This window comes from Aulonocara stuartgranti (assembly GCF_965226115.1).
Source record: "Aulonocara stuartgranti genome assembly, chromosome: 14".
NCBI classification, from domain to species: Eukaryota; Metazoa; Chordata; class Actinopteri; order Cichliformes; family Cichlidae; genus Aulonocara; species Aulonocara stuartgranti.
This window is the reverse complement of record NC_138950.1, coordinates 5,463,653-5,488,943: the sequence shown is the minus strand read 5'-3', so window position 1 is coordinate 5,488,943 and position 25,291 is coordinate 5,463,653. Positions and strand designations below refer to the sequence as shown.

Genomic DNA, 25,291 nt, shown 5'->3' with positions numbered 1-25,291 from the left:
TTTGCAGTTCAAAACTACAACCCTCATGTTGCAGATTTGAGAGCCTGGACCAGGAGATGAACAGCCTGATGGGAAGGATCCTGGATGTTAATCAGATAGTTCAGCAGCTCCTGGATGGAGGTCATCCATCTTCTACAGAGGTCAGAGGTTGTCAGGACCACCTCAACTCTAGGTACTGAAACAAAAGCAACAATCGAAGTGATAACAGCTGCATCATTTACCACAGTAACAAATAGATGTGCCTACCAACTCACAGATGAACCTTATATTAGTAATATAGTTAATATAGTTCCTGTGTCGGCTGTTGGTTGGTTGGATTGGAGTGCTGTGACTTCTCTGTGTACAATTTCATTGCTAAGGCATTGAGAGTACAACGTTTAAAAATAAGATAAAATGTGATTGAGTGGAATAAGGTCAAAGTTACATTATTTAAATCAGCCCCAGTTACCAAAGTACAGCGCTGTAGTACATAACATACATGGTAGTACTGTAGCACTGCCATATGTGACAAACAATATTTATTAGTAAAGGTTCAAACTTCAGAAAATGAGCTCTAACAGCGTAAACATGTTTGTGGAGAGCAGCTTGCGAACTGATTGCTCTCTGTTGAAAAATGACTTGATTTTACTGATTTTACCAGAGGCAGGAGGAGGGGCGTAGTAGGTGGGTGGAGAGGAAGGTGGAGGGAAGTCAGCTGACACACAGGGAAAGAAGAGAAACACCAAGAGTGTGAATTGTTGTGGGGTTTGTTAACAGCTTTTTTTAAATTGCCGTCTTTGGGAGTTGAACCTGCCTTCTCATCGTAATTATGCAACATGCAGCTCTTACATCGTAGCAACTTGGAGCCATCCTCCCTCCGATCTCTGTCCACGTAGATCCTGAGATAGGATTGTGTTTTTGTTTTTTTGCTTAAATGTCTCAGCCCGCTTCATTGACCAGTTATGTCTGGCAGCAGAGTCCATGACAGCCGGGTGTTCGTGAGTCCGGTGACCTTGGCACGTGGAGAGTCGGTCTTGGGGTGACCATCTGTGTTGGCTTCCTCATTTAAGACGGGGCTGGCCAAGAGTCCCAAATTCAAAAACAAACATACAAGCAGTCATATTTATTCACCGCCTTCACTTGTATTGGTTAATAGAATTGTGTTCCAGTAGTAAAAGCCTAAATGCATAATATATTAACTTAATTTGATGATATTAAACACAGTGCGACTCTACCCAGCTTAAGTGGCACAAAGAACATCAGTCTATAACAGTAGGAGGGAAAATTCAAGGTGTATTTCTCTCTCTAAAGCACACGGTTGTCTAATCTCCTGACGTTTATCGTGCTTACAGCTCACTCAGTTTTACTCCCTCTGTCTTTCAAAACGATTCCTGATGTAATATCTACAGTTTGGTATATATCTATAAATTGTTAAAAAGCCAAACAAGAGTCAGCAAGAGTACTGATATTTCACATAACATACATTTAACACTTGCTAATAACATTTTATAAATACTACCACCACTACTACAAATGATTATATGGTATTTAAAAAACACGTCACAATACCTGTTTTAATTTAGTTTTAGTAGAGGTAGTAAGGTTTAAACACCTGAGGTCAACTATCCAACACAACAGCCAATGCAGGTGACGAACAGCGTGCAGGCAGGGTGGAGTGGGTGGAGACGTGTGTCAGGGGTGATTTGTGACAGGAGGATAGAGGGAAAGGGAAGGTTTACAGACCTGCTACGGTGTAAGGTTTGGGGATGGTAGCACTGACTAAAAGACAGGAGGCTAAGCTAGACGTGGCAGAATTAAAGATATCAGGATTTTCACTGAGATTGACCAGGATGGACGGGATTAGAAATGAGTACATCAGAGGGAGAGAGGATGTTGGAGGTGGAGTTGCCAGACAGGAGGAATAGGAGGATCTCAGAGGAGATTCGTGGATGCAGTGAAGGAGGACATGAAGGGATTTGGTTTGAGAGGAGATTGCTAGGGATAGCATAGCAGATGATCCACTGGGATGAACAATAAAAGGAGCAGCTGAAAGAAGGAGGAAAAAATAAGACCATGGCAGAATCAAAGCAGTATTAGTGACCTAATTTTCAGTCAGGTTATTATAACTACAACATAATTACTAGGGGTGCAACGATACACAAAATTCACGGTTCGGTTCGATACTTTGGTGTCACGGTTCGATATTTTTTCGATACAAAAAAAATGTTCATGCCTTTTTAATTTGTCATTTATTAAAATTATAAATATATACTTTAACTCAAAAGTACAGTTTTTAAATTTAATGTTGCTGAAACAAAAGTAATTAAAAAAATAAATATATCTCAGGGCTCTCAAAATTTCAAAATCCCTGGTAGCCCTTCGGGCAGGGACTCTTCAGTTTTTGGTAGCCCAAAATAAATATAAGTAGCCCGAATAAAAAAAGAGAGCAATTTTTTGATTGATGTTTTGTTTCCTGTTTTGTTTCCTTTACAATATTATACATTAAAGTATAATATTGTAAAGGAAACAAAACATTAATCAAAAAATTGTTGAAAAACAAATTACAACATTGTATAAAAATTACAATCATCAACTCAAATACTTGGTTCTAATTGAACAGAAATTTCTATGAACTTGTAAGAACTGTGTAGGACATGAATCAGTCTGCGTCAGATCCTGAATTTGAAATTTCCACTGAAGTCACGGGTAAGTGACAAGTGGAACCAAGATCGAGGCCATTTGCTTTTTGAAGTTTGCAAAGACGGCTAAATTGTGCCAGTGGTAGTTCACTCTTTGCAACATAGTACGCTGTTCTAAACAGATTTTTCAGGTTTATTTTTAGTATGTTATTTGCAATTGGTGTTTGTTCTGGGAAAGATATTGCAGACTGAGCAATAATGCATTTCTTGCATTTCTCATGGGTTCTAATGGGGGCCTTTCTTAAAATGACTGGTCCCAGTAACAAAGGCGCTTGTCGACTCAGAAATCGAGAGAAAACCAACAACACACCTGGCAGAACATTATGTTATTTACACGGGTGCACATAAGTGGTCCGCATGTGCGCATTCGCTGTCAAAATAAAAGACGTGCACCAGATAAGAAGTTGCAACGCGCGTTTGCGTCCATATAAAAGGCAGTGTTTTTGTCCGCTAGAGTGGGATTTTCACGGCACATTCTGCACCACATCTCTGTGCGTTCATCATTTGTTTGAAGCCAGCTCACCTCCTGCATCCACTTTTCCGAGAATACGCGCTTCTTTTGTGGTTCGGACTCCTTCTGACATTTGTTTGGAGGTGGAGGAACACCAAAGTAATTGCTTAAAGGAGCTTCTTCGACATCCTTAAGAGTTCTAAACAAATGTCTGTCCTCCTCCAGAAAATCTTATGTATGCAAACACGCGTTGCAACTTCATATCTTGTGCGCGTTTTTTATTTTGACAGCAAATACGCACCTGCGGACCACTTATGTGCAGCCCCGGTTATATAGCTCGTCATATTGCAGCCACAGAAATTCTTTTGTCCATGAAACCATAAAGCTGCACTTTCTTTTTGCCTTATAGTCTGATTTGTCATAACTTTTCCGTTTTGTGGTAAGCTTTTCTTTGGCTGTCACTTCTTCACCCTGACCTGTCTTATTTGGCTCAGCAGAACTGAAATATATATCCTGCTACTTTTACACACACACACACACACACACACACACACATAATGGTCAGCGATTCTCTGCGCGATCAACCTCTCATATGTTTAAGCTTGCTGCGGGAGATTTCACTTGTCATGTTTGCATAGTAAGCTAACGATTGATAAGACGATGTCAGAGGAATTGGTGCACAAATTATCATCACTCACCAATCAGTACTGTCGCTCTCTATACACAGTTCGGGCGATTGCAAAGTGAAAGCAAAAAACAAGCGCAAATTCAAACGCGATTTCAATATGTCACATATTGGCAGTGGCTCACCGATGCCAATGACATAATTACCCAGCTACATTTCCGAAAGAATGCAAAAGCATTGACATATATTTTTCCTTCCTACAATAGCCCGACGGGCAGGGCAGAGATAGATTTTGGTAGCCCGACTGGAAAAATCGCTAGCCCCAGGACGTCGGGCTAGCGATTTCGTGAGCCCTGTATCTGATTGAGGAATCACTCATCTTTGGAAAAGAGAGTTTATTACAGAGAAATGGCTCTTTCCAAAATAAAAGCTATACTATACGCTTCTTCTGGGCAGCATATTGTAGCGGGTCAGGGCTGTTCTGGGTTCTGTTTGTACAGTTATGTTTTGTTTATGTTGCCATAGTGACGGGTGACGCCTTCTCGCTGCCACGGTGTGTCCTTCCGGGGTCAGAGGGCGCCCTGTGTGTTGTTGTTGTTGTTGCTGTGGGGTTGCCGCGCTGAGCAGTTAGCTAGCGGCAGTGTTCTTCTGCAGATGTCAATAAACGGCTGTGCTCCCTGGCTAGCTAACGGCAAGCAAGACCAAACGATACCTCCGTCTCCTCGTTGTCTGAGCTCGCCACATTGGTGTCAGAAGTGGGATGATGGTGGCACCCCATGTTCTGACCCGAGTGACTTTTCCCCTGCCAGTCGTGACCGGCCGGTGCGCCAAAAGAAGGCACCTGGACATTTGCATGACTTTGTGTGGGGTAATGGGGTCGTCGGGGACAACTGACCCCTTAGGTGGGGGCTATGTAGCGGGTCAGGGCTGTTCGGGGTTCTGTTTGTACAGTTATGTTTTGTTTATGTTGCCATAGTGACGGGTGACGCCTTCTCGCTGCGAAGGTGTGTCCTTCCGGGGTCAGAGGGCGCCCTGTGTGTTGTTGTTGTTGTTGTTGTTGCTGTGCGGTTGCCATGCTGAGCAGTTAGCTAGCGGCAGTGTTCTTCTGCAGATGTCAATAAACGGCTGTGCTTCCTGGCTAGCTCACGGGAAGCAAGACCAAACGATACCTCCGTCTCCTCCTTGTCTGAGCTCGCCACAATATTAAACATATCAGGTCCCCATAAGGAGAATCCTGTGCTAACGGCTGTCTAAATGACTCGGGTAAAGTTTGTAGCATGCATGCTTGTTGTTTTTGTCTGCTTCCACTTGTCTTTGTACTAGGATGATGTCGGTGTAAATGTGCAGTCATATTCGTTGTGTTCCCACTAGTGCTGTCAGCGTTAATCTCGTTGAAATGATGTTAACGCCACAACACGGCAAATCTCCGTTAACGAGCTACCCCTGATCGCCCCGTGCATGGGGCTAGACGGCCAACACATTAACGAGCTAACTGCGCTAACACACTAGTTCCCACCCATGTAATTGAGCATTGCGTGGCACATCCAACATACTGTTTTACTTTAGTCCATGACGCGCTTACCTTCAGGGTCATACGTCACATGAAAACCAAAATAATTCCAAACGCCAGATCTGAATGAGGTTGGGGGAGGTTCAATTTGCCATGTTGCAAGGAGAGCTTAACTTCTGTCTCGCTAGCTTGCCCTGCGCTCTTCCTTCTGATGATCCTGTGTGTTGAACGCTCAGTGGATCTGCGCTCGACAGTGCAGCCTAGGCGGAGTAGTCGAACGCAGATTCACTGAGCGCTCAACACAGACAGCATCGTTAGAAGGAAAGTTGATAAAATAAATGACAAATTTTGTATTGTTCGATACATATGCATACCGAACCGAAAGCACTGTATCGAACGGTTCAATATCGATACGAGTATCGTTGCACCCCTAATAATTACATAACTACTCCAATTCTATAACAGATTTATTCAATGAAAATTTTCACTGAACATTTTTAAAACAGGTTTCCAGCCCTGAGGTCAGTGTCACTGAGATGTTTTCCTGCTGAGCGCTCTGTCTGACATTACCTCAGTACGGTCACAAGGATTTGTGTTTATATGTTTATATGTGCGTGAGTGTGTGTGCGCGCGTGTATCTTGGCTGAATGGGTGTGTACTGAGATCTGTTGGTCTGGAGTAGATTCAGGTGAACATATTGGATGACGATGTGTGAGGCTGAGCCGAAGCCGCAGCATAGTGGAGCACAAACAAGTGTCTCACGTGAATCAGAGCAGGTCATATCAGGTCAAAATAACAACGAGTTCTTTCAAAGTCAGGAGTAACACAAAGGAAATGTTAGAAATAGACTTACAAAGAAAACAGCGTCACATCATCAACACGAAGATGACTGAATCTGAATCGCTTCACCTCGATGTTATTGGTGGTTGATATGTCTGCTGCTTATTTGGATTATATTGACTTATTAGGTAAAAATGTAATCCAGATTTAAGGATGTCATCTTATCAAACCGTGTTACTAAGTGTGTAACAGTTCTAAAACTGTTACACACTTAGTAAATATCCACAACTAAAACAAATCTTTTACAAAAAGCAAGTGGTAGGCGTGAATCACACGTTTTTTTCCCCCCACACAACAACAACACTCGCCTCTCTTGAAGTGCACTTGCAGTCTTATTGTGCGCCGTCTGTCACACCTCTCCAGGTGGAACAGCATCGTGGAGCTGGTCGAGCAGAAGAAAGATCAACTGGACTCGATGTTACGTCTGCAGAACTACCTGCTGGAGTGTGCCGAGATCAAGTCCCAGATCCAGGACAAGAGAAAAGCCATTGACGCCACCCAGTATGTGGGCAGTGATTTGGGAGGGGTCCTCGCCCTGCAGAGACGCCTCTCTACTATGGAGGGAGCCCTGTCTGTTCTGGAGCCCAAACTACTGCACTTACAGGTAGGACATTTACACAAAAAACATTTATATGACGTTTTTCAGCTGTAGAATTGAAATCTATCCCTAAAAGTAATATTTTACACTTAACTGGAGAGTCTAAACGGACAAGTAGAGATGATTTTTTGTATTTCAGGGATTTAATTTTCTCATGTTTTTAGTGGCTAAGTGAGTTTAAGAAACCAAACAATAGGTATAAAAGTATATATGATTTTAAGTACTCTGAGGTATCAGTAGGCTAGCAGCACCATATAATAGCATTTCTCTTTGGTGATGCAGGAAGAGGCAGAGCATCTGGCCACTGCTCACCCGGTTCGGGCAATGGAGGTTCTTGTGCAGTTTGATGGCATCAGTGTGGAGTGGGAGGAGCTCAAACGGACCCTGCAGGGATGTGAGGACTCACTGATGGTGGCTAGCAGGCTGCAGAGCTTCATACAGGTACAAATAAGGAAGAAGTGTTTGACTCTGAACACCACTTGCTACTGAAATTCATCAGCGAGCAAAAAGTGAGGTTTATTCCTCACTATGACCTTGACCTTTATTCAAATTTGCTATAAATGTAAACAAAAAATCTTAAAGAACAAAACTAGACACCAGGAGCAATTCCAAGGAACAGGAACAGTAGCAAGGAGCAAGCAGGAGGGTAGACTGTCAAAGACCAAGGCAGTGGTAAGACTTCATGTACATATATTTCTTATTCTTTCAGCTGCCCCTTTAGGGTTCGTCACAGCAAATGATCTGCCTCCATCTCATCCTATCTCTAGCATCCTCTTCTGTCACACCAGTCCTCCCTTTTTCTCCTGGCACCTCCATCTTCAACATCCTACAGAGATATAAATTCTAGAGCCTGTCTTTCAGTTGCTGACTCTTTAATCAAATCTGAAATTATGTTTATGAACGATTAAACCCCAAACATGTTTATAAACTCTTAGATAAATAATTTCTACATAAAAACGGAGGGCGTTGTTGCAGGGCTCAATAAAGAAACCAACTTGAAAAGTTTCAAAGAGAATAGAAGTTAAATAGGGCCAAAGGACCTCAAGCTTAATTATCAGCCAACCTGTCATTATTAAGGAATAACTGACTCCATTTTCCGGTACTGTGAACACATCAGAGCTGCTTTTCCACCATCCCTGGACTCGCACCAGTTTGCATACAGGGAGAACCGGTCAACCGAGGATGCGATCGCCACAGTGCTGCACACATTACTGAAGCACTTGGAACACAGGAACACCTATGCACGGCTCCTCTTTGTAGACTACAGCTCGGCTTTTAATACCATCCGGCCTTACAAACTCCGTCCCAAACTCCACCAACTGGGACTTAACTCCTCTCTGTGCAACTGGATTGTGGACTTCCTCACTAACCGTAGACAGAGTGTCAGAGTGGGTAAGAACACCACCTCCACTCTTGTGGTCAACACCGGTGCCCCTCAGGGGTGTGTTCTGAGCCCTCTGCTATACACTCTCTTCACCCATGACTGTATTTCCTCCTGCGCGTCCAATCTCATTGTTAAGTTTGCAGATGACACTACAGTGCTCGGACTTATATCCAACAATGATGAGACAAACTATAGGACAGAGGTGCAACAACTAGAGTCATGGTGCCACGACAATAACTTGGTCTTAAACACCAAAAAGACCAAGGAGATCATTGTAGATTTCCGGAAGAGGGGTCATAACAACCATCTGCCTCTCTTCATTGGCAGTGAGGCGGTGGAGAGGGTGAGCAGTTTTAAATTCTTGGGGGTAACTGTGACCGAGGACCTGTCCTGGGGCAACCATATCACCTCAGTTGCACGGAAGGCCCAACAGCGCCTCTACTACCTGAGGAGACTGCGGAGCGCACACATTCCCAGATCTCTGATGTTGAACTTCTACAACTGTGCCATCAGCAGCGTTCTGACGTATGGATTTCTAGTGTGGTTCCCCAGCTGCACCAAGGCCGATCAGCAAGCACTCCAGCGGGTGGTGAAAGAAGCTGGCAGAATTATTGGAACAAGTCTGCCAGAGATCAGTAATATCTTCCCCACTCGCTGTCTGAGGAGGGTGCACAGTATCCTGCGGGACCAACATCACCCTGCGCGCCACCTTTTCCATCTGCTGCCCTCAGGGAGAAGGTACAGGTCTATACAGGCCAGAACATCCAGACTGGCCAACAGCCTGTATCCACAGGCTGTGAGGCTCCTGAACTCTCTGCCCCCCTCTCACGGACAATAACCATATCCAACTTCTTAATAGCAATGAACTGGTCTGCATTGGTGCATCATATCTTTATTCTCTTCTCCCTCCTGCCCCCCCCCCCTCTTTCTTAAATAGATAACTATCATATCTGATATCATATCTCACAGTACAATAATATTGAATGGGTTGCATTGTTGTATTTTGTCATGTTTCTCAGGTCTTTGTCTGAATTTCTACGAACATTATTGCTAAGGATTGTCTTATTGCATTGGAGTCACACTGGGTTAAATATGTACACTTGGGTTTTAAGGGGTATTTATTGTTTTCTTCTTTTTTTGGGTTGTATGGAAGCCCCAAACGCAATTTCATTGTTCTTGACAATGACAATAAATAAATACTACTGAGAAAGTGGCAGGGGAGAAGTGGGTGCTATAAAAATAATTAATGCACGCTGTCCTTAATTCCACATTGCAAGAGTGAAAAAGTACAAACAGCATGCGGATGTCGTGTAGAGGTCATAAAGAAAGTTTTTCTGTCTACACAAACTTCCAGAGTATGAACTAATGTATAATTAATGAATTGTGATTCATGCTCCTTACCCTGTCTTGTCAGGACCTGGACTCATTCCTCACCTGGTTGGTCCAGACGCAGACCGCCGCTGCCTCAGAGCAGCTGCCCAACAATCTGGAGGAGGCAGAGAAGCTCATCAACGAGCACGCTGCTCTCAAGGAAGAGATTGGACGGTAGGTGAATGTTTTCTACAATATATTATGTGATGTTATTTCAGGCTGTGTAGAGAATAACTGGGCAGCTCTCTGTTCACGCAGGTACGAAGAGGACTACGAGCGCCTGCAAGCCATGAATGAGCTCCTGGAGTCCGAGGAGGCTCCTCTCCCACAGGCCGCCCTGCAGCAGTGGCTCCAGAAACTCGATGTCGGCTGGAACAAGCTGCTGGAGATGTGGGAAAGCAGGAGAGAAGTTCTGGTCCAGGCTCACATTTTCCATCTATTCCTGCGTGACGTCAAACAGGCCGAATCCTTCCTCAACAACCAGGTGTGTGTGGCAGCGTCACTTCATCTGTCAGTGGTGCAAAATGAAATTTTAGTGGGATTGGCCTGAAATTTGGGTCCCTATTTATGGCACTGACACCCTGTGTAATAGAAAATCTCCACTATTTACCTTATGTACAGTAGACTAATGTTCTTGATGAAGTTTCTTTAAGTACTCCAATCACAGAAAGCCTAGACGATGCTTCTACACTGCAGCTTTTAGGTGAGCCTTTCAAGACTGCTGCTACAGAGGGGGCGAATCATATTCGCTGTGCTTTTATTTACCTTGACATCATATCTTTCCTTCAGAAGGTGGCAGGCAGAATGCAGGACCCAAACACAGGACTCTGAGACTGAATGATAAAGTAAAAGCGGCAGTTTTATTGCTGGATAAAAAAATTTTATTTTTTTTTTCTTGCCTGTCCCATTTGGTTCTTTAGCCATCAGAATTGTTGTCTGAAGACCAACAAGGATACCCAATGGATTTACTTTGCCAAATGGATCATCGTGGCATTGCCGTATTGGTCCATTTGGTCGATCTTTGTTTTTATTATTTATTATATTTTATTTTCAGATGTTACAGACGGGACAGACATGAGTGAGAGATAGGAAAGGGAGAAAGAAAGAGGAAGGAAAGGAAAAACAGAAGGGGAGAGGGACAGTGAGAAAGGGGGGGAGGAAAAAAAATAAAAATCTCCTGGATCACCTGTTGAGAGAAGAATAGAAAACAAGCAAAAAAAAGACAAAAAAAACAAAAAACAAAGCAACATACTAAACACAACACCATCGCATTAATCTAGCTAAGTGTAAACAGCAGTAAATACTAAATATTCAATGTTGTTGTGCAGCACGCAGGACAGATGTGCTTCGAAGTAGCAGCCAAGAAAGGTGTAATTTGGGTCTACGAGCAGTGAACACCCGTGTGCATACCTGTGTGGATCAGCGCGCTTGTATTCCAAAGGTTTCTCCATGTAACGATCTGCTAGGGAGTGTGGGGGGGCCACTTTAACATGAGATACAAGAAAGCTAAACTAGAAAACCAGGAGACGCTGAACATTACCATAAACACAGAGGAAAAACACAGCAAAGAGCAGGGCTTAAATACACCGAGGGAAAGAGACACAGAAGGAGAGCACAGCTGGGAGTGATCAGAGCTAACGAGACAAGGGGAATCAAAACCAGACACACTGCACACAGGACAGGGACTATCAAAATAAAACAGGAAACACACGACAGGCACAGAGGCACGAACTTGACACTGAATAGAGGGAACAGGGAGCACAGAGACAGGAGAAACAAACTGCGACATGAGACACGACTGACTGTGGCGCAAGAAAATAAATATGAAGACAGAACTAAACCCACACTAAACATGAGGCCACAGGAACAAAACCTAAGAACTGGAAGTCACAGAACAAAGAAGAACTAGAGAGCTAGAAATACAAAACAGAAACCAAAACACTAGCAGTGATAAACCATGATGACACCAAAAATCAAAGTACAAAACTCAAAACACCGAGTCACCGATCCAGGACCGTGACAAGACCAGAGTGAGCTCTATAGAGCACACAAAATCAGTAAAGAAAAAGAATATGCAGCCCAGCTAATGCCGTCATTTGTTTATCCTTATTTTGAGCAGCAGAAATAAATCCTACTTACTCTGCGTTTATAACAGTGAACCAAAGTAAGGAGCAGGAATAGAAAAAGAAAGAGTTGGCTGAAATGGACATATGTTACTATACGCTAAACTTAGAACTGAGGTCAGCATCTGATGAGAAAATAGTCTACCACTACTACTTCATCCTTAAGTCAGCCTAAATGATAATGAATAAACTCTGTTATTATACTTTTTATTGCATCAAAACAACTTGAAGTCTCTGTAAACAGATTTAATAATGCCTGGTGACTGCAGCAGAGCATCAGCTAGCCTGGGCGTTGGCCTAAAGCTCGGCCAGCAAAAGAAAGAGGAGAGGGAGGGTGTGTGTGTGTGCGTGTGTGTGTGTGCACGTGTGCGTCAGCAGGTGTCTTCTTGCAGTGTGTCTGTGTTATGGGGTGTTGGAGCAGCAGCTTCTAGTAATTCTATATGTATTTTCTAGCTTCTTGATGAAGTGTAGGAGGAAGAGATGTTGGCAGTGTTCTGATGCTCATGTCTGTTTTTGTGTTACCACCATATGATGTTACGGTGGTATTTATAGGACTGCGCCAATTATACACGTTCTACTTTGCTAGATTTTCTTCAAATACAAACTACGCGTTTGTTTGCAAAAATCAGTCTTTTATTTTTCAGCGCATTAGCAAAATAAAAGTGACAACTGATTTTCAGCTTCATATTTTTATACTCAAATTCTGCTAGAGTAGCTTTGCGTGGTTTATTGTCCTTGTTGAAGCCCCTCAGTTCAACCTCTGTGTGAAACAAGCTCCGCCCCCTTTAAAACCATCTTTTTTTCCCTTTTAAGTCAGCTTGATTCTAATTGACTGCCCTTCTTCAAACAGAAGATATGACCACCTCCCACCTTGATCAGTGTTTCTAAAGTGATGAGAAAAGAAGATTTAGAAATTGTCAGATGGCCAAATAATGGCCGGGCTTTTGTTTTTATAATGTATTAAAGCGCTGTATTAAAACATCATACTCATATTACTTTATAAGTATTTTTTCAAAGCCTCAACTGCTCTACGGGTGAAGTTTTTCCACGTGGTGAAGACCAACAGTCAGTTCTGGCTCTGCAGTCAGCATTTGTGTCTGTATTACATGTAAAAAGGTTTAGTTTTCCGATCTGAAATGTCACAGGCAAAACTGACACTGACCGTGTGTGTCTGCTCGCGGATGTGTGCGTCCGTGTGTGTGTTGGCCGGGACGTCTCTTTCAGTTTGCTAACAAATCTTTACCAGGGACCAGCTCTTCTTATTAGCCTGAAGGAGTTGATTTAGAGAGAGCAGCATTTTTTTTCCAATAAGTGTGAAAGATGTTCCAGGCCATTGATCTCTGACTTCATCTCCCTGTTTAATTCCTCAGTTTGATTTATTTTCTCTGAATGTGAAGACTACTGTCGATACAGACGAAATGCAATTGTTGTCTTTCAATCAGCTCTTAAACTGTTGACAGAACAAACTAATTACTTTTAGGAATAGTCCTTCCTGCTTATGGTACAGCCCATTTCAGAGGATGTTCATTTTTAAATTGTAGAGTTTAAATATGGGCTCGTTTAGTCGTTAAAATAAGAATTTCATTATCAGTGAATGAGCCTATTCTTCTTCTATTCTGTTTGACTCAATGGCAAAGAAACAAACCCATTTTCCTGCAGAGTCAATTTTAAAGGCTTCAGTTTCTGACTATTATACCAAAACCTAAAGATGTTCAAATAACGGAAAACAAACAAAATATTTAAATAAAGAACACGAGGCAGAGAAAGGTCAATTAGCCAATGCAAATAAACAAAACAGACATGATTATATATATAAAGTATATACAAAAAAAATACATATGAGAAGATGCAGGTGGAAACAAACAGGTGAAACTAATGAGCCGTAAACCAAGTAACTTCTAGGTTGACCCTGAGTTTTCTGTGTTACAAAAGATGGTCACTTGTTACTAGGATAAATTGAAATGGTGTTTTATGCTGTAACCTAACATGCTGTGGAGCAGAATATGTTTGAGAAAAGAGGTGAACTTCTTTTTTTTTATACACTTGCCATCTTTGCTTCACGCCTTTGCTACCTGGGTTCAAATAGGTTACACATTATTATTATTATCATTATTATCATTATAGTCATGTTGTCCACACCCCCAAAAAAAGGAAATTGGTTGTTACATTTACAAAAGTCTAACTTGTAATTTGAACAAAATAATTTCCTGTTTCTATGGTGAACGTAATTAAATCATGTGGGATCTGTATGAAATTCAACAACTTGATTTGTTCTTGTCGAGATCACATGATACAATCTAGTAAGAGTGGTTAGTTGCCTTGACTCATGAAATCCACAAGATCACAGGAGATTTCAGACCACAGGAAAATCCCTGGATAAAAGGCAGACAAGACACACTCAGCATCAAGCCTTGTAATCATAGCTTTCCTACTTTTGTTAAGTCTAGATTGACAGCTTTGTGGCGCAGTGGTTAGCATTATTGCCTCACAGCAAGAAGGTCCTGGGTTTTTAATTTGCAGTGGGTACTCTCTGATCTCTATGTATTAAATGGCCTGTATTTGTATAGCGCTTTACTAGTCCCTAAGGACCCCAAAGCGCTTTACACATCCAGTCATTCACCCATTCACACACACATTCACACACTGGTGATGGCAAGCTACATTGTAGCCACAGCCACCCTGGGGCGCACTGACAGAGGCGAGGCTGCCGGACACTGGCGCCCCCGGGCCCTCTGACCACCACGAGTAGGCAGTGTCTTGCCCAAGGACACAACAATCAAGATTACAAGGCGAACGCCCAACTCTTGAGCCACGATCGCCCCATATTAGCCCTATGATAGACTGGCGACCTGTCCAGGGTGTACCCCTATCACATCTATGATAGGCCCGCCCAACCTTGATAAGGTAATAGGATGGATGAAGTGGAAGTTGCTGTAAATCTATTAAAATGTTATGTTAACCACTTTAGACTTTGTTGAACATTATGTAATATGAAGATAACGTGTAGTATTTAAGTGACCGAGTATTCAATAACTTGAATAGTGTTGGATTAAAGTGAGAAAATTGTGAAGGATTAAAATATTCCAAGAGCTCAACTTACTTCATCTAAACATGTTTCAATCACGTTTTATCAACACAAATTGCACAGAGTTTATTAAATATGACTAACTTGTGTTGATTGAACTCAGTTGTTTGTGTTGCTGCCAAAGTGAAACATCTGTGTGCAACCACTGTGTTAAGTAAATCCAACATGTTCTTTTTTTCATTGCAGTCTCACTGATTAAAGTACTTCAAGCGCACACACATTCATGTGGCTCTTGCTGAACTACTGCGTGTTTCCTTTTGCACACACCTCAACTTCTGTGTTGCTCTCAGCCTATTTTTGTGTTATTGCTTCATAATTCTACAAAGAGATGAATTCTTACTCTTATCTTTCTTTATAAAATCAGTTAACCAATCAGAGCTGTGATTGGTCATATATATGTTACCATACCACTAACGCAGATATCCTCAAAAATAGCCTTCTGATAAACATGGATAATGTATGATCAGCTGACTATCTAAAAGGATGTACACTTGAATGTGGATTCAAATAACGGCAATCCAGTATTTGAAAATAACAATATTAACTCGTATCAATCACATTTATTGTTCTCTTTCACTTTAACTTTTAGTTCTTGAACCAGAAAAAAAAGAAATCATGTGACTTCTCCTGTCTTTATCTTCTAGGAGTCTGCGCTCGCTCACGTGGAGCTGCCCACCACAGTGGAAACAGTGGAAGCGGCTATAAAGAAACACAAGGACTTCACCACCACCATGGAGCTGAACCTGCACAGGATCAAAGCTGTGATCGAGGCAGGAGAAAGTCTGATCAGCCAGAACAACATCTACTCTGAACGCATTAAGGAGCGCATCGACACTCTTGCCAACAGGTACCACGTGCTGTACATGCAAAACAATATAGAGAAAAGAAATGTAAGTGCTAATAGTCTGAAGTATGAAGTGTGATTAAAAAAAACGACAGAAAGGAGTCTATGAAAAAAATCAAAGCCCTGATCTGATTTCAATTGGACCAAATTTCCCTTTGAGTAAAAACCTTCAACTCATTCAGTGTGATGCAGCTGGTAGGAAGCTGCTGATTTACTGGTCAATCTACATTCAACCATCATCTATGGCCATGAGTTATAGGTAGAGACTGAAAGAGTTGATGGATACAAGCAGTGGAGATGAGCCTTAGAGGTAGCTGGTGCCTCTCCACATCAGAAGGATCCAGTTGAGGTGGTTAGGGCATGTCCAGCTTGTAGGAGGCCCTGGGGCAGACCCAGATGGCATGGGAACGCCTCAGTATCCCTCCAAAAAAGCTGGAGGAGGGAGCCGTGGAGAAGGACCTTAAGAACTACTGACCTTAAGAAAACTTTCTGTGCGTGGTGTGCCAGCACATGATGACACGATCGTTTTGACACGCTCAGCGGAACTGTGGATGGTCAGTCTGACCCTGGGGAACAAATTCTGGTTGCAACATCTCATTAATGTGAAAAAAATATGAGTACAATCCTGATCTTGCAACTCACCCGAAGCGTGACACGAGTTTGGTACTTCCAGGAGCAGTGACCTAAAAATAGCAGCCGGGTTGAAAAATGGTACAGAAAGGTACAGGACGATGATCGTGAGCAAGAGAAGAGCCGAACTGAAATCAGGAAGGTGTTCAGACTTTTATGGGACTGTTCCCGTACATTTTTGATGACAGTTTGTAACTAGAAGCTCTGAAACAGAGGACGGTGATGATCAGTGATTCAGTTTCATTATTGAGGTTTAATGTTAATCAAAAAGGCATAAAAACATTTAAATTCTCTCATTGGCAGCTAACACTGTCTATGAACACATTTAGAATGAATGAAAGTTGGAAGATTTTTGTGTGTAGCTTTACTCTATTGAACTATACCGGTTATATATTTACATAGTGTATATAACAGTAATCTCAAATTATAAACAGGAAAGCACTTCAAGCAGTTGGTAACTTGAAAAAGTTACCTGCTGTTTGTCAAGAGGCCTCAGGCTACTTGTAGTAAACACGGAGTCCCAGCTGTACGTTCTAAAGCAGCGGTCCCCAACCCCCGGGCCACGGACCGGTACCGGGCCGTGAGAGTTGAGGCTCGGGTGTGAAATTTATGGTTTTCAGGGTTTTTATCTTTTTTGTTTGTTTTGTTTTTAATTGTTTTTCTCATTAACTCGTTTCCCTGGGTCTCTTCCCGTTTGTTATGAATAGATCTTATTTTTTTTTGGTACCGGTACTGGTTTTATTTTGTTGTACTTATCCGTGACACCTTAAAGGCCGGTCCGTGAAAATATTGTCGGACATAAACCGGTCCGTAGCGCAAAAACTGCCGCGCTAACATAATACAAAGAATAATTGCAGCTAAAGGATTTAAATCAAAGCAAGAGCAAGACAAAAGACAGAAAGCAGAGTGTGGTGTGTTTGGTCCAGGACTGACACCCGTCCGTGAAATCTCTGTGAAAGCTGAGATTGTGCAGCGTGTTGTGTGAGGGGGGTGGGGCTGGTTATTTGTGGCTATAGATTTCTATGTGTATCCTCACAATAGAAATGAGAAGAAGCATATGTTGTTGTTTTTGTGCTGGAGACAGACAAATGAACACAGCACAGTGCAATTTATGGACTTTATTTAGCTCACATAATAATTACTGCATTAGCTTTTGTTAGAAATAAAGTGATTATATTTTACTTTATCTACAGTTAACAGCAGTAAACATGGATCTCTTTTAGCAACATTACCATGTCTCTCTGATACTGATCACGCTTGTGGAATATTTTATAATCGACAGCAATCGTAGAGATTGTTGGGCACATACTCAGTTAACCACTCTTATAATGCGTAACACTAAGCCTAAATCTGATGTAAATACCTAATGCTTCTAATGGACACACACATCTAAACAACTGAAATTAAATCAGAGTTATTTTGACTGAAGTCTCCTTTTCCTTTGCTTTTTCAGGGGAAACAAGAACAGAGGGCTGGCCCAGCAGTGGCTGGAAAAACTGAATGACCAGTGGGAACTTCAGAGGTTTCTCCAGGACTGTCATGAGGTAAAAGGCTAAAAATTCAGTTCAATTTAATTCAGCTTTATTTATATAGCGCCAAATCACAACAGTCTCCTCAAGGCGCTTAATACTGTATGATAAGGCCCTACGTTAATAGAGAGGAAAACCCCAAAAATCTGTGTTTGTTTATCAGTTTCTTCCCTGTTCTTTAGATTCAAAAGTAAACATCTCTTCAAGTTACTGCAGAGATTTTGCTGGCTCAGAATGGGCCTTTGGGGGCTGACTATGCACATGGCCGTCATACAGTAAAGACGAGGGGTTATGAAAGAAAACAAAGCGTTCTCCTGCTATTTCACACCATTTCATAGCCAAAAATGTATTTTATGCTCTAGCTAATGAAGCCTCGGTTAGCAAAACTGGTTAAAAAGAATTATTGAAATATTTTTGTTTTTGGGGGAGGTGTTATGTTCCTCAAAATGTCCTTTATGTGCAGCTTTATGCTGTGCAAACACATGCTAACAGTGAGCGGAGATACAAATGGAGTCTGAGCATGCCCGCTTTAATCATACTGCTATTGTTGGAAAGTATCATTGATATGGTCCACACCTCCTGCCTGTGTGTGTGTGTGTGTGTGTGTGTGTGTGTGTGTGTGTGTGTGTGTGTGTGTGTGTGTGTGTTTACGCTGCACACGGCTCCCCTCTGCTCGCCCCTGCAGTTTTTGCTCTCTCACCCAGCAGAGTCACCTCCTTCTGGGCCAAAACCATGTGTAGTTTCAGCAACTTTCTCTCTTTGTGCCTCCTGCATAATTCAGCAGCTCAGTCCCTCATCACTAATTCAAAGGAGGAAGAGTGTATCTCACTGTATACATGAGTGTGCGTGTGTGCGTGTGTCAACGACTTGTTTATGTGTGTACATGAAGCGTTGAATGCATATCTCTAGAAACACAGCATGCAAAAGGAGGCTGAGTGTGTGTCGGTGTGTCCGTAAGTGTGTGTGTGTGTGTACAGTGGATGAGTGACACTGCGTCAGTCTGTAGGAACCTGAGCTCTCTGCTAGCAGGGTGTGTTCTTCTGTTCGGGCCAGGCTGCGTCCTCGTGCTTCCTGTTACTCACTGCTGCTCTCTATCCACTGGCTGACACATTTACAACAAAAGCCGATAGTTTTATCCAAAATTGCATCACATATACAGTTTATACTGAACGCTTCGGTCTGGTCGGTGGGGTAGATGAAGGACACCCCTGTATTCAGCACTTTGATCATACTTGCACCGCAGGATCTTTAGCGAGTGTTCCTGGATTTTGTTCTTTGTGCTTTTACCTATTTCACCATCTGTGAATTTCAGCACTTCCTTTCTTCTCACCTAACGTTGAGGTGAGAGACTAAACAAAGTACCTCTCTTTTGCTCCGACTTGTAAAGAAAACCACTAACTGATTTAGGAGTGGTTGGTAAACACTTTATAGGATCACCCATAATACCAGGTGCTTACTAGCAACTGTCAGCCCCAAAGCCATGTACCACTTTATTTGTGGACAGAGCAGTTCAACATGAAATGACCGTATAAAAATATATTTCTTTAAAGGATTGATATACTTCTTTTTTTTTTTTTTTTTTTTGTGCAGAAGTTTGTGCATTTATTAAAATATCCTGTAGAGTCTAGGAGGTTGTGGCTGATGAATATTTTGGAAATACCCTGGACAATCCATATGAAGGGGAGATGGAAAGGAGCAGGGCTACAGGACAGATGGTGTTACAGGGTGGTGATGGTGGGCCCCTCAGTGAACTTGCACATGTGACACTGTATCAGGAAATAGTGGCTGCATGTTGTCAACGTCAGCCCAAAAAAAGCTGAAAAGAACAAAGCTGATTTTTCTCCTCTTGCATCTTTACAGTTTCCCATCAGCCTGTCTCTTCCACTTTTTCCACAGTCCAACAATGTCTTCAGGACAAAAGGGGACCAAAGAAGTACACTGAGTTACAGATCATGCAGTGGCTTTTCACCTGGATTCCCTTCCTGAACTGTTCTCAGTAAAGAGCAGGTGTATGCCCAGAGGCTGACAGGCTAAATATAGTGGGTATCTATAAAGATAGATGTAGCACATGTTAAGTTACTCTGTAAATGCCCTCAAGCCTGCCAGTGCTTTTGCTTTGTCACAGAGGCTTTTAGATTGGATGACTTTTTGCATGCTGAGGAGGAAAAGTACTGAGTTTGATATTCCTGATATCTTGAGCCTTTTGTGGTCTCTTTCATAGAATATCTGCAGTGAACTAGCATTAGCCCTGAACTCATTGGGTCTTCTCATTTAATGACACTGTTGTCTTCTGCCATCAACAAAGTGGGCAATGCAATGCATTTTGTAATTGCATGTAGGAATCGGCACATTAGAATGTGTGACAGTGTATTTGGAGTGCAAAAAAAGACATCAACAGCTGTAGCCAAGCCCAGAAAAGGAATCACACCTCTGAGTGTCAAAAGCCCTGTTTATGCTGACGCTGTGACAGGGCAGAGTCAGATCTGCATTGGTGTCTAATGAGAAACACTATATTTTTACAAGTTGAATAAATACATAGGATTACTTGCAGAAGCTGGATTAACTTTAGAAGGAAGAAGATCACGGCAGACAGAATCTTTGAGCGGCATTGGTCAGTCAGTGGAGAGCTTCTAGCATTAATCTCTCCTATAAACACTTCTATGGTCACATGGTTCCAACATCAGCTCCAGTAAAGTTGTGGTGACGCCTTATTGACATCACTATCAGTTCTTTGTTGATGAAAATTCGTGGAGCTGGTTCTAAATTTGTCCTCAGCATTGACACTGGCATCACATTAGAGAGACCGACTGCGAGATTGGGAAAGTTTTAAAGGGCCTCAGGTGTTGCTCATCCTGCTGATAACCTTTCATTTAGCATCTGCGGGCGAAAAAAGAAACAGCGATACTTCGAGCCTTTGGTTCTTCACAGACACTACCACACATCAGCATAGCTACACCTGTGTTTTGTGAAAAAGTGTGACGTATAGAAATGTAATTTTAGTCTTTATCCAAACATTCTCCTTAAGTCCATTGCTTTAAAACCTAAACACACACACACAGTTTTCCAAGGTGGCTTTCCTGATGTACATTTTTTTTATGTCTATCAGTGGAAAATTAGGGGACAGTGATGAAGTAGTGATGAAGCCTGATAGCATGATGATGACTCTGAGTCTTCCTTTGACCCTCTTCTTTCTTCCATTACGCCCCACCCCGTCCCTCTCTTTGCTTTTTACGTCAGCTGTTCATTCATCCTTCCCCCAATGCACCTAAAAGCTCTCCTCCTCCTTGCTCATTCATTTCATTTACACTCTCTAGAGGCATCAGCCTGTGACCCTCCATGACCGCTATAGTTGCAGGCTGTGTGTGTGTCTGTGTGTGTGTGTGTGTGCACCCATGACCTTTGCAAGTAAGTGGCACACACACATCTGTCTGCAAATTCATGTATGTGTGCAAATATGTGAGGCCTGTTACCTGTCTGTTCTGTGTGATGATAGGTGAAGGATGATGTGACAGATTGAGGGAAAGTGGACTGAAATCTGACCGTGGCCTGTTTAAGGAAAGGGGAGCAGTAGAGCCGTCAAACATATAAATATATCATTCAGTCGTTCCCTACCTCTCTGCCCATTATCAGCCCCCTTCTTTTTAGTGTCCCTTTGCTGTTTCTCTCTCGCTGTTCTCTGTGCTTTACCACTGCAGCAGTGTCAGGCAAGCTGGAGACAGAGAGTGCAGCTGCCTGGGACTGCTGCAGAGAGGAAGAGAGGGATGATAGAAGGTGGTGATGTACATGGAGAGGGAGGAGAAGATGAAACAAAAGCAGCTGTAGAAGAGTCGTGAGCTCAGCTGTTAATGCACACTGATGGGCTTCAATCAGTTAAAGCTTTGAGCCCCTCTCATTCATCCATCTTCGTGCACCAAGTCCACACCCGCCCCTCCGCCTTCCCCAGCTCGGCATCATTAGCCGTGACCGGTGAGCCCGGAGGCTTTGCTCCCCCTGCCCCCCTAAAAATTCTAATCCCAGGCTTTAGCTCCTCCCTCTCCTCTCCTTATACACTTCATCTCTTCTCCAACCAGCCGATTGGCTCACTCGCTCACTCAGCTGCCCGCTCGCTGAAGGTGTGAGGAAAGGGGAGGGGCGCCCGCGTACTGGCTCGGCTGCCTGCCATTTTATTGTTTTGGGAAGGAGGGGTTCTTTTTCTTCTTCTCTCAGTCATCCTCACTCTTTCCCTCGTCACTGTTCTGCCCCCGCCCCTCCTCTCTCTCCTGTTTGAGTGCAAGAAAGAGACAGAGCGAGAGGAAAGAGAGGGTAGCGCAGCCTCAGTTTGAAGTCTCCAGTCTGTCTCTTCTCTCCAGGATTGTTGTTATTTACCCTCCTGCCTGGCGTTTTCCCTTCACCTTTGCATCACTGCCCAGGGTATTTGGCTCTGCAGAAGGCACCCCTCAACTCTTTCCGTCCTCTCTTTTCTTTTTTTCTTTCTGGCTCTGCGGTGAAGAGCATCTTTGCATGCGTGTGACAGCAGACGAGCGAGGATGCGGATACCAGCGGCTGCCTGCAGCTGCCACAACCCCGTGGGCTGCTGATCTTAAACACTGCCGGTAAACTGGTTATTCTATTTGCATATCTGGTTTAGGTGCGGGGCTGGCGGTGCAGGTGGAAATATTACACGCAGGAATGAGAATGTTGATGAGGAAGAGACGAGGGAGCCGATGCTGACCTGAATATTTTGGTGATGCTCTCAGCGCAGGCGTGAGGCTCTTTTTTTTTTTTTTTTTTTTTTCACCGTTTGCCTCTCGCAGATGGTCCCCGTGTGGAAAATGTACACATTTTACTCTTTGATGGAGAGCGGGGGTGTGCGTGTGTAGGGGGGTGATTTCTGCATGGGTGTGTTGAAGCTGAGGATACTGTCTGTGAGGGGTTGTGCACATGTAGATCCCTGCCGCCATGCTTGTTGGTACACGTGTGTCTGCTTACATGTGCTTGCTGTGCATCATTAAATTTTAATGTGTGTGTGTTTGACCTTGTTTAGTTACAGTGCACCTTATTTATAATTCAGTTTTTCTGCATAACAAATTAATGGAATCATATATGCATGAATTAGAATAATATATGTACCTACTGATGAATGCTTTGGTCTGGTCACGTCTTTTAAAGTGAGGAATTCCTCTGTGCAGCATCAGCTCCTCAGTTATTTACTGTAACTGTCCTGTACTGACAACTCCTTCTGTATCTGTGTCTCTCACCCAGCTGGGGGATTGGGTGTATGAGAAGATGCTAATGGCGAGGGACAGCAGTCGAGACGAGACCCAGAAGCTTCATAAGAAATGGCTGAAGCACCAGGCTTTTATGGCCGAGTTGGCCCAGAATAAGGAATGGCTGGACAAAATTGAAAAGGTAAGTGCAGCTGGCCGTCCCAGTGATGTAGCCTCGCAGGCACATTTCCTTTTACAGTGTCACTCTGTTTTTGTTTTGTTTTTTTGTCCATTCAATTTTTTTTTATAGTGCAACTCTGAAATTTACTGCAAATATTATGGCATAGAGTCTGACTTTGACCTAAGTCAAGATAGACACAGAGTAAATGACAAAAGAGTATTTCATGTGGACTTTGACCTACTGATGTAGTGATGTAACAACACCTGTGATTTTCTTGGGTTCCTCGAATATCTTAGCAACATCTCCTGGGGCACTTTTGCTCTTTCTCTTGTGACTCTCTCACAATTTGTGTGACTTTAATATGAATAATGGCAATACATGTATCCATAATTGTCGTAATACTATCCAAATGTCATGTATGAAAGCCATCTACCCATACATGCAAAACCTTACTCAGGAAGCGTTTGAGCAGCTAATCTCTGTGCAGGTGGACAGAACGGTCAAATCTCTAGTCAGCATGACTTACCTACACAATAATGGATACAGGAAGTTGCAAATTGTGAGAAAGTTGAAAAGATTGGAGCGTTTTTCGTTCATCGATGCGTGCCGTCATCAGAGCAGAACAAATGCTCTCAGTGCAACACCGGAAAAGCAGATGTTTACACAGAGTTGTGTTTCTAAAATTTCTTTAGGCATCAATGGTTTTCTGTTGTTTATACTACAGAATATGGCATCTTTTGTGTGTATTTTTATTTGGAAAATTATTCAGGAATTAACTGTCTCGAAGTGTTCCTGAAATTCCCTCTCCATCTTAATTTTGAAATGTAAACGATGGGTTCCAAATTCAGGCTTGTTGTACGTAGGTCGGATTAAGTTAAACACAGGAACAGATACAACATGCACATTTGATAAAAATGGCATTTTTAGTAGAATTATATACCAACGTAACAAAAAAATGGTTCAGATTATGAGTAAATAATAGAAATGTGGTTGACATAATGAACTAATTCCCAGGAAATTGCTCTTGTTTTGTTTGCTGTCACGTAGCTTGTTGCTCTGGAAAGTGAAAACTAGGCCTCTTTGCAATTTTACCAATGAGCCTCCGGTTTAAAAAACTTTTAGGAACAAAAGATGAAGACTGCTGTACATATGGGAACAAAAGAAAAGATGTGTTTTACTGTTCACTGAATCATTTTGGCTTTGTGTGTGTGTGTGTGTGTGTGTGTGTGTGTGTGTGTGTCTTGTATTAGCTGGTGATATATCTCTGTTTTAAAAACACCCGTTAAAGGATTTTGCAGAAGGTTTAGATGCATTAGAATCATTTTGAAGATTAAAAATGACCCTCAATGCCATATTTGTTGTAAACTGATTCATGCATTAGTCCTTGTATTAAACACTCAAGTACAAAACTTACTTAATCAAAGCGTAACGAAGCCTGTGGCAAGGGCAGAAAGTATTACAGAGGGGTTTTTAAATAGGCAGGGGAGCGCCGCAGCCCTCTGTGCTGCTCGCTGTCCTGATACGATCTGTTTCGTATTAAGGAGATTTATACAGCACATCAGCCTCTCGTCTAAAGCTGCGGATGTAATTGGGTTAGCCAGTGTTTCCCAGGCTGCATGTCAAGGTTGCACATGTTTGACTTTGAGCGGTTGTGTTAAGGGCTCTGATTGCCTGCAGTGACATAAATCTGGATGCACTGGTCAGTAGAGCTGTAGTCCATGCATCATTTAGCAGTCGCTATCGCATCACTGTGTTTAGTGGCTCCTTGTGACTGCTTTGTGTGCTTCTGTGAGTAAAGAAGGTGATACTTCAAGACATATGTTTATCCTGGAATATGCTGTAATACCACAGAAAGCTTTCAGTTTAATCGCACTATGTTGCTCTTATGTTTTTTGTTTTTATTATTATTACCAATAAACTTGATAAATTAAAAATAATATGAGTAACTGACATGACTTTTTTTGTTTATCGGCCAACATGGAATCTCTCTGGTCATCTCTGATAAAAAGCCAGAGAGATTATCGTCTGTGTAAAATATGTTTATGATACTCATGCACAATTTGTGGTTCTGCATTGGTGCCTGCTTGCATTGGGCTTGTGCGAACTCAATAAACACAGAGGCTACGGGGACATGCTCCATGCAATCCCTCAAAAAGAGATGATGACACTCTGCATACGATGAGTGCTGAATAGTTGAAAAGTTGGTTTGCAAAGTGCCACAATAGTCCAGCAGCGGACACTTTTCTTTGTTATGAC

General features: G+C 42.5%; 1 protein-coding gene and 2 long non-coding RNA genes across 12 annotated transcripts in view; 1 reads left to right on the top strand and 2 right to left on the bottom strand.

Annotated features, from left to right (window-relative positions):
* sptbn4b (spectrin, beta, non-erythrocytic 4b) overlaps positions 1-25,291 on the top strand; it is a gene marked incomplete at its 5' end in the record, with an annotated part of 119,655 nt that overhangs the window by 47,608 nt on the left and 46,756 nt on the right. For all 9 annotated transcript variants that reach the window (XM_082503899.1, XM_082503896.1, XM_082503895.1 and 6 more), the window contains 8 exons: positions 35-172; positions 6,468-6,708; positions 6,985-7,143; positions 9,501-9,631; positions 9,716-9,941; positions 15,310-15,512; positions 17,593-17,683; positions 22,910-23,056. In XM_082503899.1, coding sequence (XP_082360025.1) covers positions 35-172; positions 6,468-6,708; positions 6,985-7,143; positions 9,501-9,631; positions 9,716-9,941; positions 15,310-15,512; positions 17,593-17,683; positions 22,910-23,056 — 1,336 coding nt within the window. The remainder of the gene's footprint in view (positions 1-34; positions 173-6,467; positions 6,709-6,984; positions 7,144-9,500; positions 9,632-9,715; positions 9,942-15,309; positions 15,513-17,592; positions 17,684-22,909; positions 23,057-25,291) is intronic.
* On the bottom strand, positions 83-9,562 carry LOC309688291. Its single transcript, XR_014271037.1, has 3 exons — positions 9,488-9,562; positions 829-1,055; positions 83-175 (listed from the first exon to the last, which is right to left on the bottom strand). It is a non-coding gene; the product is annotated as an uncharacterized lncRNA (long non-coding RNA).
* LOC309688290 lies at positions 9,878-11,069 on the bottom strand. 2 transcript variants are annotated; one of them, XR_014271035.1, is made up of 3 exons: positions 10,868-11,069; positions 10,068-10,290; positions 9,878-9,965 (listed from the first exon to the last, which is right to left on the bottom strand). It is a non-coding gene; the product is annotated as an uncharacterized lncRNA (long non-coding RNA). The 2 variants fall into 2 exon arrangements; XR_014271036.1 differs by having other exon boundaries at positions 9,880-9,965; positions 10,223-10,290.